The sequence below is a fragment of the Puccinia triticina genome, chromosome 6A (genome assembly GCF_026914185.1).
Source record: "Puccinia triticina chromosome 6A, complete sequence".
Classification (NCBI taxonomy): Eukaryota; Fungi; Basidiomycota; class Pucciniomycetes; order Pucciniales; family Pucciniaceae; genus Puccinia; species Puccinia triticina.
In genome coordinates, this window is record NC_070563.1 from 245,026 (window position 1) to 261,375 (window position 16,350).

The 16,350-nt window shown below is 47.9% G+C and overlaps 3 protein-coding genes across 3 annotated transcripts; all 3 read right to left on the reverse strand.

The window, feature by feature from the left end:
* Nucleotides 1-97: 97 nt before the first annotated feature.
* Nucleotides 98-1,979, reverse strand: PtA15_6A22 (uncharacterized protein; the record flags this gene model as incomplete). The annotated part of the gene is made up of 10 exons (XM_053169913.1): nt 98-139; nt 231-285; nt 360-396; nt 508-662; nt 730-791; nt 864-953; nt 1,034-1,423; nt 1,487-1,512; nt 1,592-1,657; nt 1,739-1,979. 10 exons carry the CDS (start codon nt 1,977-1,979, stop codon nt 98-100), a joined length of 1,164 nt encoding a protein of 387 aa, XP_053020949.1.
* Nucleotides 1,980-7,642: 5,663 nt separating this feature from the next.
* On the reverse strand, nt 7,643-9,983 carry PtA15_6A23 (uncharacterized protein; the record flags this gene model as incomplete). Its single annotated transcript, XM_053169924.1, has 10 exons — nt 7,643-7,796; nt 7,893-7,970; nt 8,048-8,283; nt 8,380-8,450; nt 8,519-8,631; nt 8,722-9,146; nt 9,240-9,299; nt 9,383-9,469; nt 9,537-9,757; nt 9,827-9,983. 10 exons carry the CDS (start codon nt 9,981-9,983, stop codon nt 7,643-7,645), a joined length of 1,602 nt encoding a protein of 533 aa, XP_053020950.1.
* Nucleotides 9,984-11,196: 1,213 nt separating this feature from the next.
* PtA15_6A24 (uncharacterized protein) lies at nt 11,197-14,544 on the reverse strand (the record flags this gene model as incomplete). The annotated part of the gene is made up of 5 exons (XM_053169935.1): nt 11,197-11,472; nt 11,941-12,772; nt 12,900-13,469; nt 13,535-14,182; nt 14,444-14,544. The coding sequence occupies 5 exons, from the start codon at nt 14,542-14,544 to the stop codon at nt 11,197-11,199; spliced, it is 2,427 nt and encodes an 808-aa protein (XP_053020951.1).
* Nucleotides 14,545-16,350: the final 1,806 nt, after the last annotated feature.

Consider the following 16,350-nt stretch of genomic DNA (forward strand, 5'->3'; position numbering starts at 1 on the left):
GCGCTTCGTCATAAGTCTGGTCAAGAGCTTTCTGCTCCAGCGGGCATGTGATCTCTACTTTCGAATCGCCAGCAAAGACTGCCACTCCCAGGTCGGTTTATATGATGTTCTGGTACTTCGTTCCCCAAGAAAACTCATGCTACGCCGTGTCAAAAGGGTACGCACACGAAATTCAGTCTGAGAATCGTCAAAGAATCACACAGTTGTGTGGCACCAAATTGCTGGCTTACAAGGTTTGCGAATGTATAGACGTTGAGTACGTTGATATATGCTGGGGCCAATAACCTGAGAGGAATAAACACTCAATGATGAGTGATGTTTGGTTCAAATTCTGATAGATTGGCTGAGTGGTTACTCACAAATACTGCAACATGCAGGTTAGCAAATGCCACGGATCTAGCGCCAGGACACTTGACGTGATCCAAGAACCCGAGTCGAGCAAAATGCCAGATCAGTCAGCGAGCGGGTCAAGGATAATCGGATAAGAGCCAGATTGCTCGATCTTACCCAAAGTAGCAATCAATGAAATGACGATTTGCGCATACAGGGTGGCATTGGCTCCACCCTTGACAGCTTTGACTAAAATCAACACACACGCGACCAACATGTAGAGTGCAAGGCATCCAAAAATTATCATAGCAGAAATATATTTCCACTTGGCCCTGGGAAGGATAGAATGAAAGTCAACTATTTGTTTTCAGGCTAGTAACTGAAAGTCACCTCACTGACCCTTGTGGCCGGTTTCCCATGGATAGCAAAAAGCACCCTATCAAAGTTCCAGTATAGAGATACTAAGCAATAGCATTCTACACATGTTAATCATCTTACTCTCGTATGCGACTAAAGCGAGCAAGTAATCTTACGTGTAATGAAGTATTGATGATTGTGATTGCCTTGGGCATTTTCAGAGATGGGTCTTCGAGTGAGGATGATAGTAGTACAAAAAAAATGTACTGATGTAGGACAGCAGCATGTTAGCTCACGCTGGAATAACTGAGAAAAGCCGAGAGGGGGGGGGAGGGATCATGCTCACGTAGTTTGCCAATCCATACCAAGCAAATAAAAGATTCAAAAAGTTGTAGAGTCCTTCGAAGTAGAGTGCAAGAGCCTGCTTTCGGGAGTGTTCGGTGCGAGACATCTGGCCTATATGTGCCAAGGAATAAATAGCGGCGAAGAAGCTTCCGTTGAGCCAACGACGGCGCTGACTGATGAATTCTGGGACCTCGTTGGGCACATCGGTCTCGCCCCAGGCGCTCTTGACGTACTTGAGCACCCAGTTGTGCCCGCGTTTGGCCACCAGCTCCCAGCACAGGATCCGGTCCTCGGCCAGATACATGTTCGACGTAAACACATCCGCATCCCGACCGGCAAGCGTTTCGCCCTTGAAGTACGACGCTAGCGGTCCTCGCCCGATCTCATCGTTCTTGAGTGCAATGTATCAATAGGCTGAGAATGCGCCGGGTAGAACAGATATATAGCCGAATACGGATTCCGTTCGTTTATCCAAGATGTCTAGAAGACCAACCAACATTCTCATCATCAGTATCTCACAAGGCATAGCGCAGGTGTGAGTGCCTAATAACGTGCTCACTTGACATTTTATATTCGAAGTTTTGAGCGGCCACTATGGGGTTGAGTAGTCCGAGCCAGCCTTTGCCTTTCATTGCACAAATCTCACCACACGCGCCACCGACGTTTGAGTTGAGATCCATTCATTTCCAGAGATGGTACAAGCTACGCGGGCCCGGTTTGGTGCCCACCTCGAGAAGCACGCAGACGTTGGGCTGAAGAAGTGGACAGAAGGCATTGAACATCCACCAGTGAGAGTTGATCTTCTTCTGGTTGCGCTCTTTCATGCAGAAGATGATCTGTGTGGGCACAATTCCCTTCTCTAATCCCTTGAACTTCAGGTCACTGTCTACCAAAAGTTGGGTGGTGAACTCGTAAATGTGTGCTGTCACGGGTTGGTCTTGAAACATGTTGGATCCTACACCAGCTTGATAAACACCTAATGCGGAAAGACTACCCCCCAAGAAACCCTGTATTAGCGCTGACAGGACTATGTATGTACGGTGACCAGGAGAGCTTACCAGTCGAGAACTCGTGGATGAATGACCTTCTGCCCATCCGCAACGATGCAGACCACCACTTTCTTCCAGCCGTCTTTTCCCCACGTCCTGGATTTATTTCTGGTGCAAAGATGGGCGATGTTTTCTTTGAGGATGGTAATAAGGCGACACGTATGTTATGCTAGATGGGCATTGATAGCAGCGATAACAGCTCGCACAAATTACCCTCACCCCTAGAGTCAGGTTGCGCCACGGTGGTTTGTTAGTGCACAGCAATGATAGGGTGGTGTGGCGGTAGGTTGCAGATAGCAACGGTGGATATGTACAACGTCGTGGCGAGGGTAACGGTGAATTTGATTCAGCGCGAGCTGAGAGAACGGCGGCGGCGAGTCCAGCAACGCAGCAAAGGACAAACTGCTTAAAAGAGAGGCAGCGTTTGAGATTATTGATTCCCCAGGGCAATTGGAAATGCTGCACTTCCAGCTATCCATTGCCCTCAACCCCTCCGCTGTTGCACATGCGCAGTCTGAGGGGCAAAGAGTGGGCCCCCCACTGGTCCGTAGCCTTAGCTGCTGGCCGGGGGCCTTCATGTCCATCCCTTTTGACCCGCGCGCTAGACGCGGGCTGGGGGGTGAGCCTGAGTACACAGCTCTGCTGTTGTTGGGGGGCTAGGTCGAGATTTTATTTTTTGAATGATTGTTGTATGGAGATTATTGCGGTCATTTTTTGGAATTTTTACATAAGGGGAAACCCTTGATTTTTTTTTTGCTCTTTTGTTATTTTATAGGGGGAACCCTTGATCTTGTTTTTTACAATTCAGATAAAACTGTGTCTTTAATAAACTTGGATTATTTTACTTACAATAAGAAATATATCTTCAGTTTTATCAAATCTTACAAAACTTACTAGAATTAAGCCCTTAAAGTCTTGAGGTTCTTCTGGGGTGAATCTGAGCAGATTCAGACGAAGGAATGTGGCTAAAATCAGCAACTATGGATCTTACCAGGCAGAGAACAAGTGTTGAGCACATGTTGGAAGCGGGTAATAATCAAAGTGGGTGTAATAGCATGAGGAAAGGGCTTTTTGGGAGGACAGAGGGCTCTTTAAATACCTTTTGCAGCCCTCTGAGGCGCCCAGGGGAGCCTCAGGGGCACTGGCCAACTTGTGGGCGCCTGCAAACAGGTTTTTTGCCGTGTTGATGGCGCCATAGAGGCTTGAAACCCTTTGAGAGTGTGCCAAGGGAGACTAAATCAGTATTTTGATACCCAGTTCAACCTTGCTACATGTGTGGTACAGAAGGGGCTGAGACGTGTGGCCATTTGTTCCAGAATGGGCCACAGTATTTCCCAATCTAGTGTACTGTGCAAGTCCTTCTGCTGTGTCAGGAATATTCTGTTTACATCCATGTGACATCATTACATATGTACAGATTATGTAATGTGTGTAGTGTTTCACGTGGTGGTGGAAGGGCAGACTTGATGTCATTACTTCCCTGGTGGGCGTGCTGTAATGTACAGGTAGCCCTTTTGGGGTTTCATTCATTTTTGGAGCTCTGTGCCGTCTTTGGGCCAAGTGCGCAGCACGCGGGTTTAGTTTTAACTCAACCTAAGTTGGGCTATCTTCTAAACTAAACATAACACTTCAGTTTCATGGTTATTGAAGTGTTATAAGCATATGTACATATGTATATAAGCATACAGGTGCATTCACACGGGACGTGGTGCACCTGTTAAACTTTGAAGTCAATTTACACAAGGAAGGAATAACAATTAAGGGTACCTTGAAGTGAGGTACTCTAGGTTAAATTAGGCTTAGATTAAGAATATGAAATAATATTCCAGGTTTTATATGTGGAAGTATAAGTAATGTTAGTAATAATGTCTCTTTCTTATGTAATGATATTTCATGTTTGCTTTTGATATTATGTCACAGTGGCTCTGACATAGTAGCCAGCTGACAAAGGAGAACAGATGAGCTAACGGCGCTTGTTGCCTAGACCGACACAGGTTAAACACTAGGACCGCCATCCATCTACACATCCCCTTCTTACCAACTTCACCCTAAGAGAGCGGCCTATTGCCTGCTCTTAGGTAAATCCTCATCTCCATTTCATTCTCTTATCAAGACTAAGTTGTAATAAGCTTTACAAACTCTTAATAAGAAATAAAATTATCTTAGTCGTCTGAAACTTTTCAAAAACCTGCTACATGGGGCTTTAAATTTAAATTTGAGAGATAGATGCAATATGGATGTGAATACAAAAGTTGTGATTTTCTACATAAAAGCCTGTCAGCCTCAGGCAAAGAATGTGACTTTAGTCCTAAGCCTCTCCTTTGGAGATGCTTTGCGCCTCCTCAGAGAGGCTTAGTTAAGCTTGGAACGCCTAGCTGTACAATCTAAGGTTGTGCCCCAAAAGCAGGGTTCGGGGCATGACTTTGGGATCATTCCCCAGGGCAGTATCCTAGCCCCCAAGCTCCTAGCTGTAGCCTGTATCTTGACTCTTTGGAGGCAACCCAACCGTTATCCGTGGAATCTATTGCACGGCTGGGCATTCAAGGGTGAGGTGGGGTGGAGTGACTGCCTAGGATCTTTGGTTTGGATCTTACTGAACCAGTGAGCACCAAAGATTGTGGTTTGCTTGGGCAGACCATAACTTAACACAATTCCCCCTGGTGGGAGGCTCACTGTGGCTGGCCGTGAAGCAGCGCCCCCTCCCGCACCAGAGAGCAGACAATGGTATACACCACACCAATTTGGGCCATAGAAACTCAACCAATCAGCTTCAAGTCACTAGTTTTGTTGAGATGGTTCAAAACAGTCTTCAAAGCACAAATATGAAAAAACAAACATAGAAACAAAAATTATGTAATTTACCAAAATTAAGGGTGTTAATAAATGTACCGGGTAATCTCAATAAACATACCTGGTTTTTTTGTACCCCCTTTTCTGTGTACGCACCTGGAGGTTGAGGAATGATAGAAATGAATAATGATACGTAAAAATTTAGAAAAAAATGGATTCCATGTGGTTTAAAAGATGTGTGGAGTGAGTCATTCACCCGCATACCTGACATTCTGGCACTGTAATGCACCCATTTTGACTGCAGATTGTCCACCCACCCAAGTTCAAACTTTTTTGGTTCACATTTTTTTCATTTGTTATCATTCTTTTCATGTTCCATTAATTAGGGTTGTCAGCGCCATGGGGTGAGGCGCGCACCTGGGGCCCCGGAAATCTCAAAAATGGGGGTCGGCGCGCACCTGACTTTACCCTACTTTTTGAGAGAATTTTGCAACAGGCATGCCGTGGGAATGTGAAAACTTGGGGAAATTATATTCATGAGTGAAATTAAAACTAAGGCCCTGTTTGGCACCGATATAATCAGCAATATATTTCACAAATTATATTGGTGAAATACCAATGGTGTTTGGTGGAGCGATATATCCAATTTCCTGTAATTACATTACTACCCCTCAATATATCAGCAGCTCAGACCCGGCACACACATACATATCATACACCCTCTCCACCGGTCATGGAGAGGATTGACCGATGCTCAATGTGTACACCACCTCTAGTGATGATCTTGATGACCAGTCGACCGGTCATTGAGAAGGAGGATACATACACCTTCTAATAGATGACGGGTCACACAAGTCATCCAGGTGTTTTATATTCCTTCTTGATGACCAGTCAACCGGTCATCAAGAGGTTGGGTTCCTCTGGATGACCGTTTGAACAGGCCATCCCAAAGCCTCTTGATGGCTTGTTTGACCGGTCACAGAGATCGACCGGTTGATCTTGTTGACCGGTCATCGAGATCGATCAAGAGGACTTCAACGTTTTGATGACCGGTTGACCGGTCATTGAAAGGGTGAAATCCACCAGAGACCAGTTTGAAGAGGTCAAGTTTCCTGTTTTTTTTTTTTTGACGACCGGTTGAGCGGTCATTGAGAGGGAAAAGTTCCTGGCAGGGATGACTTTTTGGAATGGTCATCCCAAAGGTGTACAATCTGCGTTGGACCGGGGTGAAGTGTACATAATAATTATTCCGCATGTACTGACAAACACTAGCAATATATTAATTTAATTTTTATTTTGGGTGTAATAATCAGCATGTCACAGATTATTTCACTGATTATATTGGTGCCAAACAGGGCCTAAATCTTGAAATTGGATGTCACCCATCACCTTGAAGATGATGGCACAACTTAAGCTTCAACTGCTCATGAATAGCAATCAATCACTAGCACCTAGAAAAAAAAAGAATCAAAAGAACGGTACAAGAGTTTCTGAATTTGAAAACATGAAGGCCTATGATGCATTTCTCACTCCGGCAGAATTAGATGAATTTGAATCCGTGGTATTTACTGAAGAGCAAATGCAGGTATTTGCTGCACAAGATGATGCTTTTGTGGACACCATCTTTGATTTTGACGTGTGGTAAAACGTACCTCAACCATCTGAAGAAGTGATAAACCTCAAAAGCATCCAAGAAAACCCGGGTGGTTCCAAGTTCAACTGGGATGCAAACAATCTTTTGGTTTGAATCTCAATTCAGTCTCTCATTTTTTTTTCCTTCTTGAGCTGCCAAATGTAATGAAATTTAACATACATGAAAATTAAATGGAGGACTTCCCGTTGAGATCTACAGACCCTGCAGAGCCAGATCTGCAGCCCCTGGGACAGCATTTCCCCACAAAAATTAAGGTTTTCTGGCTGCAGATCTGACTCTGCAGGGGGCTGCAGATTGACAGGAAGTCCTCCAATATGTGATGTGACTCAAAAAAAGTTAAAACTAGGTGGCGCTGAGCTCGCCGGGGCGCTGCCAGCGAAAGGCGCCATCCTTTGGGCGCTCAGCTGGCGTCCCTAGGCGCGCACCTTTTGAAAAGGTGGTGTTGACAACCCTATGTTCCATCCTTGCTTTCTGTCTATTCACCTTTCTCTGAAAAAAGAATTAAGCTTGCAAGAAAAACTTGCTTTTTTCCAAAAAAAAAAATTGAAGAATCACTACTTGGTTTTTTTCATATTCATCTTTGAAAGCCTATTTGGAACAATCTCACCAAAAGGAATGACTTGAAGTTGGTGGGGGGAGATTCTAGAGTCCAAAACAGTGTGGCGGACACAATTGTCTACCCACTGTACATACATGTAACTACGTAGTTAGCCTGCCACAAAAAATGATAGTTTTGAGTACCCAGATCACGGTTAGTAATAGTTCTACCAAATTCTCTCTAAATGTGATCAGCCCCTCATCCCCAGCTGTTCTGGTCCAAAAGCTCTTCAATAGTAATTGAAGCCATTGAAAGCACCATTATCTTGTTTTTTTTGGCATTATTAGCGTCTAAATAAAGAATAATGAGATGCCATATAAGTAGTCAAGCTATACAAGAATTAAACCTTTTATTCCCTCTTTTTCTGCAAGAAGAAAAAAAGCTGGATATTGCCAATAATCTTTAGAGCGTATTATAATGAGCAGAGTAAATATTGTTCCCCAAGATGGGAGTTAAAGGGAGACGAGAGGGAAGAAGGAAAAGTACAAGAAAGCGAGAGGACTATGCATGTGAAGTCAATCATGGACCAAAACAAGTCTTCTGGTAGTCAATCTCCGACAGTCGACTCTCGAGGCCAGTGATGAAGTTGTCCAAGTCACAGAGCCCAGTGCTGTTGTTGGGTGCACATCCCTGCAAGCCATCTAAGGGGACGACAGCGTCGTTAAGGATAAACCTTTTTTTAGGGGGGGGAGAGAGATTCCACCCGGAGCATTGTCTGTTTAGCACTTTTGTTTTGGATATATAAAAACATCATAAGCCATCCACTCACCTGATCAATTTGCTAGTCGAGCTGGAGCCTGGTGCGGTTGGACAGGTCAAGACTTGTGCAGCCAGTTGAGCGCCAAAGCTTGAAGAAAGGACAAGCGTATCATCACATGGTTAGAATATCCATCTTCTCTTACACGCCGAGCTGATATGGCTTACGGAGAGATGTGAGTGCTGGTGAATGATCTGGGCTCAAGTCGTCTGTCGGTGGGTAGTGGACCAGATTGGGCCAGGCTGGTGAGGTTGAGGGCAACGACGATGGCGGTCAGGACGGTGTCGTGGGTGGCATCGACGTAGATGGATTGGTCCAGAGGGAAGGTCACTGGGTCCGCGTCAAGGGTCACATTGATCGAGGACGTGCCCGCGGTCGGCGAGATCTGGGTCAAGCGAGCCAGCTGAGATTGGCCAAGGCGTGCATAATCAGAAGCGTAGTCATGAGCATCTCACATGATCATCAGCTCTATAGATTTATGGACTGAGTTCGACTCAACTAGTTCTTCGGTCCAGCCAGCGCCGAGTGCAGCCGAGTCAGGGTTCCCAAAGCTCGCCGAGTACCAAAATTCTAGGGGGAGGAGGTTTGAGTGAATTGATATAAAAGAGAGAATTCAAGCCGCGGTGTATACCACTTACCGAGATCGTTTGCGTATGTGAAATCTTTCCATTCCCCAGGGGTAAACAGGTTGCAAAATTCACTGGTGCCAAGCGCCACAGATTCGTAGGCGCATAGTGCTTGCATGGTGTTACTAGGTTCAAGTTCAAATCCAGAAAAAAAAAAAAAGAAAAGATCAGCGCCGAGATGATGATGCGGCGACGAAGGACACGGAATGGCTAACATGTCTGAAATTGAGAATTGAATACCGGAGACCAGTTGGTTGAGTCGCTGCTGGGTTTCTTTCAACGATACCTCTTTCCAGACCTGGGCGGCACGAGTGCCAGCATCAGCTCGTTCGGGTAACTGTGAATTGGGGCAGCTGAGGTAGGGCGCCAATGAGTTATTGAAGCCTTTGTTCTCGATGATGATCGATTGGTGGTATTTTCCTTCGAGGGGTAGGCCGAAGAAACCGGCGGCAAAGTTCAGCGCTGAGTGGTACATCCGATGCTGGGAGGTGGTCCGGAAGACGGGCAAGGCTTGGGCTTTATCTTGCTGGTGCGGTTTGTCCGGATCGGATGGTAGTAGGAATCCATACTTTTGTCGGTATGAAACCCCCAGTTGAAACATTTGCGAACGCCCGAATGGTGTGAGGACTTCGCTGCCTAACTATATAGGAAGATTGTAAGCGAACGGGGACAGAGGCAAATAAAGAACTATTGCTCGTTTGGTGAGATGATCGGGAGAAAACGTGATGCTTACTTTGAACTTCCACTGGTTCAAGAAAGCCAAATCTCCTGTGGCTTGAAACGTTCCATTATCCTAAAAGGGCTTCATTTTTGTGAGTCATATACCAAGACGTGGAGTGAGATGACCACTCAAGGAGGGATTCAATTTCGACTGACCTGGGCCGCACGAATCATTTGGCCAAATTGGGGCAGGAGGGTGCCCGAAGTAGGATATCTAGCGCCGTGACGGTGTACCAGGTGGAGCTGTTTGGGATAGAGAGGGGCTGGGTAAGTTTGAGTGCCGATGTGGCGAAATGGGCTTATGATGTACCTGATTGATCTGGCAGCCTGCGGGGATCTCGGGGCCAGATTGGATGCCAAAGGTGTCTGTGGGGAGTGAGAACATCGGAGAGAGGTTGCCCCAGTGGCGAGAGACGATGAAGTCGGGCTCATCGGATGGGTGTGCGGCAGTCCGATTGGGTTCGAGGACTGGGAAATGGTTTTGGAGGGTCGGCTGGCGAGGGGAGTTGATGAGGTCTGGCTGGTCGCCAACTGGATGGAGTACATGTTTACTTTTCTGTTATATTATTTCGAAAGCGAAACAGCGTACATGATACTTACATTGGGTGTTGCCCAGATAGCCCAGCTGGTCGCTCGGCGGGAATGCGCCCGGTTGCTGGCTGCTCGGCTGGCCCTGGATGATGAGGCTGGCGACGGCTGCGAGGCAGACTATCCGCTTGGAAGACATCGCCGATCTGTTTCCTTGCCGGGCGCGCATGCTCCCGCTGGATGGTGTGCTCCTTCTTATTGGGCTCCCTGCATCTCCGCGGTCTCTCCGGACCCACTCAGACTGCATATCAAGCTGCAGCAACTCTCCCAAAGCTGTACACAGCCGGGATCCGCAGGAACCAGCCAGGATCAGCTCAGAGTCATACTCGGGTTTCGGCATGATGTAAATTGTATAAAACAGGAGAAACATGTAAGATCGGCCATCCTGGGTTTTCGACGAGACTTCGGTGAGCCTGATCCGCAAGGGGTGATCGATCCCATTGGAACTGGCAGGCCGCCGGCCGGTGAGAACCCCTGAGGCCTTGCCTGGCCTTGCCGGGATGTCTTGGCGCACCGTCAGCTTTGGGAGGCCGCTGACCCTTGCCAGAGGCACACGGCTGCTCCCGGCCGGCAAACCGGCACTGTCCTGTCTGTCGGCTCCCGAAGAGCTATTCTCATCGGCAGGCCCGGACTACATCTCTCAGACTCAACCATCTGCCAAAACACACACAGGCCTTCCTTTTCAAGTCCAAACAAAGAGACCTCAATGGTGCACAGCAAATGGAAAGAAAACCAAGTCTCTATGTTTGTAATCTATGTATGTAAATATATTTTGATTGACCTGTTCCACAACATAAGAAGTCCACACACACACACAGTAAATAAATGCACCGCGGAAAACTCCAATACACGCCCATTTATAGTGGATACAGTTGCATAGAGAATAACAACTGCAGAAACAAGAAAAGATAACAAACAAGAGAAATTTTTTATGATTTGGTTTTTGCAGTGGTCATGTATATGTAGATCCGTGCAGTCTTCCCTCCCTCTCTCTCTCTCTCTCTCTCTCTCTTTCTCTCTTTCTCTACACATGCACTACCATACACACACACGTACACACCCACACATGCATGTATAAAGATATTCAAAGAAAAAAAGCGGAGGGGCTGGACGAGGGTGGGTGGTGGGGCGAGGGTCGAGGGGAGCCAGACAAATGATGAATGTATGTACATATATATAGTCCCACTTAGATCAAAGAAAAGAACAAGAATATAAGAGATGGGAAAAGAAGTGGAATAGCTCAAAGAAGACTCGAGCAGATTTCATTGTTTGATTTGATTGATCGCAATGTTTGATTTGGATTTTTTTGGGATGTTTGTGCGCTTTTTTTTGGGGGGGGAGGGGGGGGGGGGGGGGTAATGATGGTGTGATAAGAGATGAATTCAATTCGAGTTGACGTCGACAGGATGGGTGATAGCGTCAATAGATAACTGGGAGTGAGTATGAGGGGTGTTGTTATTGGATTGAGAGGGGGTGAGGGAGGAGGCAAGCGAGTGTGAAGAGAGATGATCCGGACGCGAGGGCGTAGAATGAGCGTTCAAGTTGGAGGGGCCATTGGTAGACTGGCCGGTTGCACAGGACGAGTGGGCTGATTGAGGCCGGGACGTATTGAGTCCTTGGTTCGGCTTCGGGCGGGGCGTTATGGCTTGCTGATGGAGCTGGGACAGATGCTGGGCTTGCGCTTGTGCTTGTGCTTGAGCCTGGGCTTGGCTTTGGTTGGAAGGGTGGGATGGATGGAGCTGAGACTGCGAGGATTGTTGGGAGTGGGAGGGAGGGTGTGACTGGGAGTGGGTGAGAGGTTGGGATTGAGGTCGAGGGTTGGAAGAGTGGGGGTGCGGGTGAGGATGGGAATGAGGATGCTGATGTGGATGAGGCGATCCAGATGTGGGGGGATGATGAGAGAGGGGGCTCTGCGAAGAAGAATGCGGATTCGATAACGAATGCGAATTGGTCATCGGATGGGCTTGCGACGCTGTCGAATGGCCGATGGCTTGTGGGTGGGCCCGAGAAAGGAGGGGACTCTGAAGGTGGGGGTAGCCGTTGAATGGGCTCCCGCTTGGGCCGCTAGTAGGATTGCCGACTTCATTCTTCAGTGCTCGTGCCATTCTCGCCAGCATGTGAGGGACCTCTTTCCATTCAGGCTCTCGTCTGTGCATACTAAACCTTCCGATCTCCTCCAAAGCCTCCAAGACTTGGGGGATACTCCACACCTCCCCGTTTCGCGCTATCGGGTCGTCATTCGTCTTTTGTAAGCCGGCTTGGCTGTTGGGTATATAGGGCATAGCTCCGGCGTTCATGTGAGCAGGATTGTGAGGATGCATGGTATGATTGTGGTGAAGCATAAGGTTGGGGTGGGAAGGATGCGGATAATGCTGTAGGTGATGATTGAACATTGGATGGTGAGGACCGTCGATCAAGTTTGGATTCGGATGATTGATCTGTTGAGGAGCTCGATTCTGAGCAGCTTGAGAACGGTTGTGGCCATTGATCGGGGCGAGGTTCGCGGGCACCGGGATACTAGGCTTTTCATCTTTCGCTTCTTCTGGCATTTCGTCTTCATCTCGGCTAGAATCTTCATTGCGTACAAAGGAAATGATCTCCGGATCGGTATATTTTTGCATGGTGGTCACTCTTTCGAATGGGGGGTCGGTATACTCTTCAATCGCAATCCTATTGTTTGTATTCAGCAAACCTAGTTCGACGAGGGTATCGATTACTTTCGATAGATCCGATTCAGCTTGTGCAACACCTTTGTCTCGATGATGAGCTGCTACAAAACTATTAAACCCGGACGGTGAATCCTGCGTGAGGAGGGGATGACGCCAGCAGTTGGCGATACTCTCGGATGGGACGAAACTTGTCCAAGCCGTGGTAGCCAGTTGCATGGCTTGAATTAGATCGATTTGATAAATATTTGGACTCTTTGCCTCATATAGGCTGATGGCCCTTTCGAGAAAACTGCGGGTCAATTAGACATGGTAGGAGTAAGACGAAGGACGAGTTAGTTACGGAAAGTTTTTTCTTTTCTTTTCATGATACATGGATGAATCGGAATAGTGAAGTATGACGAAGGAACCAGACTGACAGCCGTCGATAATGAGCTTTCCAGACGCGTACAATGCCTTGATCGAGTGGCTGGAGCAGGGTGGAAATGTTGGAAGAGAAAAACTCGACGCGTATGTTGGGATAGAGATCTGCTTCGACGATATGACCAGGATTGTTATCGATGATCAAAAGGATTTTGCGATTTTGTTTGTTGAGTTCCTTCTGCCAAGTGGTCATCCACTTAATAAACACTTCTGCGGTCAGAGAAGCCTTGGGATTGGCGCTGTAGTCGAAGCCTAAGGAATCGGTGGATTTAAGTTTGAATGACTTGTGGTTAAAGTTCTTCCCGATAATCCACGGGGGCCGTCGTTGGGAGCCATTAGAATTGACACAGAGTCCGAAGGTCAAGAGACGTTGATCAGATCTCCATCTGTCTGAGGGGACGCTCCGATCGGGAGGCATGGTATAGTATAGACTGGTTTCATCGAGTGTCCAAACGTCCTGGGGTGCATAATACGCTATGGCGCCTTTGATTCGTTGTCTTTCTACTTCGATACCAGCCTGGGTAAAGGTCTCGGCCTTGTGACTTTTGATCGTCCGAGCTCCTTGGCTGAGAGGAAGGCATCTGATTAGGGAGAAGTGTCGACTCGATATAAATAAATACCAAACACTTACCGATCAAGGAACCGATCGATCCAACAGGTCGATGATTTTGAGAATTCGGCTTGATCCAAGCCGAATCCGATAGCGAATTCGAGCGCTTTGATTTTGATGAGGTCGCACCCCAGCTGGAAGTTTTCGGCGATCGATTGGTTGCACCAGACTGAGAGTGCCTTTTCGACCTCGGGATGCCTGACGATCCTGAGCCGTTTGGTGTCTGGGGTGGCCAGTTTGAGGTTGGCCCTGATCTTTTCCTCGTCCTTGAGCCAGTTGGAGATCAGGGGTTGGGTGATCGTCGGCCAGCCCTTCAGCGCGGTGAAGTAGGCGGCCGTCTTGGTCTGCTTCTTACCGTTGGCATGGTGCCAGTCGAGGATGAAGATCTTTTGTTCGAGCGTCGCATTGAACTTTCGCTTGACCTGGCAGACGTTGCTGCAGTTCGCAGGATTACTGCCGCGCTCGGCTGAGGTCGAGGGCGCAGGTGGGTTGGGGTTGGCTGCTGCGGAGGTGTTGGCTGCTGCTGATCCGTTTGTGACTGAGCTGGAGGCTGGGTTCGACGGGGCTGATGGCGGTGGTGGCTGGTGGGATGAAGCGAGGGGCTGAGTTGCTGGGGAGTGGTTCTGGATGGATTGAGAGGATGATTGGATGGCGAAGGAGTTGTTAGTGCTGTTCAGGTTGAGGTTGATGAGTTGGGCAGTGCTGCTGCTGCTGTTGCTGCTGTTGCTGTTGCTGTTGCTGTTGTTGGGCTGGTTAGGGTTGAGATGTAGGGAGAGTTGTTCCTGCTTGATCTGTTGCTGCTGCTGCTGTTGCTGTTGCTGATGGAATAGTTGTTGGTGTTCAGACTGAGGATGGTGTGGGTGTGGGTGTGGGTGTGGGTGGTGGTGGTGGTGGTGGTGGTGGTATTGCTGCTGCTGGTTGAGTTGGGACTGGTACCCCGGGTTACCCGAGGTAGGGGTAGGGGTCGAGGGGGGAGTGGTGTTCGTTGTGGTGGAATTCCTCTTCGGACTGGCGGAGATTGAGGCGGACATGGAGTGCGTGTGTGTCGTTCCGGTTCCGGTTCCGGTTCCGGGTCGGGTCGACGGCTGATCTGGGGCAGGGATGAGAGCTGGGTGGGCCGGGCAGAGGACGATGAGCCAGGTGAGGCTGGGGCAGGGGAAGATGGACTGTCAGCGGATCGGCTGAGCAGGGCCTGGCGGGTGATCGGCTGACTTACATCGATGATCTTACTGCTGGCTGACGAGACGCATCCGCTGGGTTCGGCTGGGCGAGGCTGGTTGCGGGCAGGCTGTGGGCGGGCGAGGGCGAGGCGAGGCGAGGGGGGCGGGAAGTGGGGGCAGACTGTCGCCAAGACTCGGCCTGCAGCAGGCTGGGCGGGTGCTGGGAGTGGGGGCTGCTGGCTGGAGCTGGTAATGCCGATCGATGGAATTATGCCCAGGAAGAGGTTAAAACCCTGTTGATCGATATAACCGGCAATTTGCCGATCCGGGCCCACAGCCCAAACCCCTATAGTCCGAATGCTGCCCCCCCTTGGCTTGATCCTGCCTTATCCGATCGATTGCACCAGCGAAGGCACCAGCCCCGCTATTCAACAGGGGAGCTCGAACGAGCCATACAGACCACAACACATCAGAGGGCTCCGATATCTTTTCATCTTATGAGCTGTCCACCTTTTTGGGGGGGGATATTAGCCAACTCAACTCTGTAATTAGGGATCTTTTGTGAGAATTAAGGGTTCACTTAAGCTTAGTTAAAGTCATGGCTGGCAATCGACACCAACGGTGCCACAATGACCACTCAACGTTCTGATTGAAGGAAACATTGAAATTGAATTGCTAATAACCTTGCATTTACGCAAGACAACCACAGTGAAAGGCCACTTTGACTGAACCACATTATCAGTACTACAACTGACCCGATTTGCCCGGGCCACATGACGCCAAGTCTAGCCAGGGGGTAAGATAGCTAACATTGCCTGTCAGTTTTCAAAAATGTTTGAAGAATTTTGGTGCACCAATATTTGTCAAAATTCCAGAGCTGGGTGTCTGCAGAACAAACTTCAAAGGAAGGAAAGGGCCAACATGATTAGAAAATGAGAAATAAAACAGTTTGACCCCCCCCCCCCCAATTTCCTATTGGGGACGTTAGCCATGGTCTTATATAGTTAAAACTCTTTCCAGTGGTGGAAAGCTGTAATAACCACCTGGCCCCGATAGGGTCATATTTTGCAAAATAAGCTTTTGAAAACAGCAAGCCATGCAACAATCACAACAAACATGACTTGGAATGTCAATGATACATGGGAAGGAACATGTTTGAGATGTTTAGAAAAAAAAATGTTGTACTAAAAATGTTGTACAGGTATATGTTTTCTAAAACAGTGGATAAGAAGAAGCCAACTCACTTTTACAAATTGAAAAAAAAACCCTTCAGTTTGCAGCATCAACCCATCAAGTTAAGTTGCACAATCAATATGTCCAAAACTCATCATCCCTGGTTGCTTGGAACAAACATCATTCTAATCTTCTTCTCAAGTGTGACAATCAGCACCCCACCCAAACCAATTCACCATATAGCACCATTGCCATTGGGTAACACTGCCCTTGGTGATCAGGGATCCAATGTCAGCCTTCATGAATATGAGTATCTTGAAACAAAAAACTTCCAGCTTTCAAGTCCAGGTAAGGGGATTGCACCCACCATCCCTTGTAACTTGGTAGACTATAAAAATCAAAAAGGTTTGTATCCACATACATAGTAAACAGAAATCATAGTGTTGCAATGATTATGTGGCTGATGTTTCTGCATCTTGAAACACAGACCATGGGCTGGTTCAT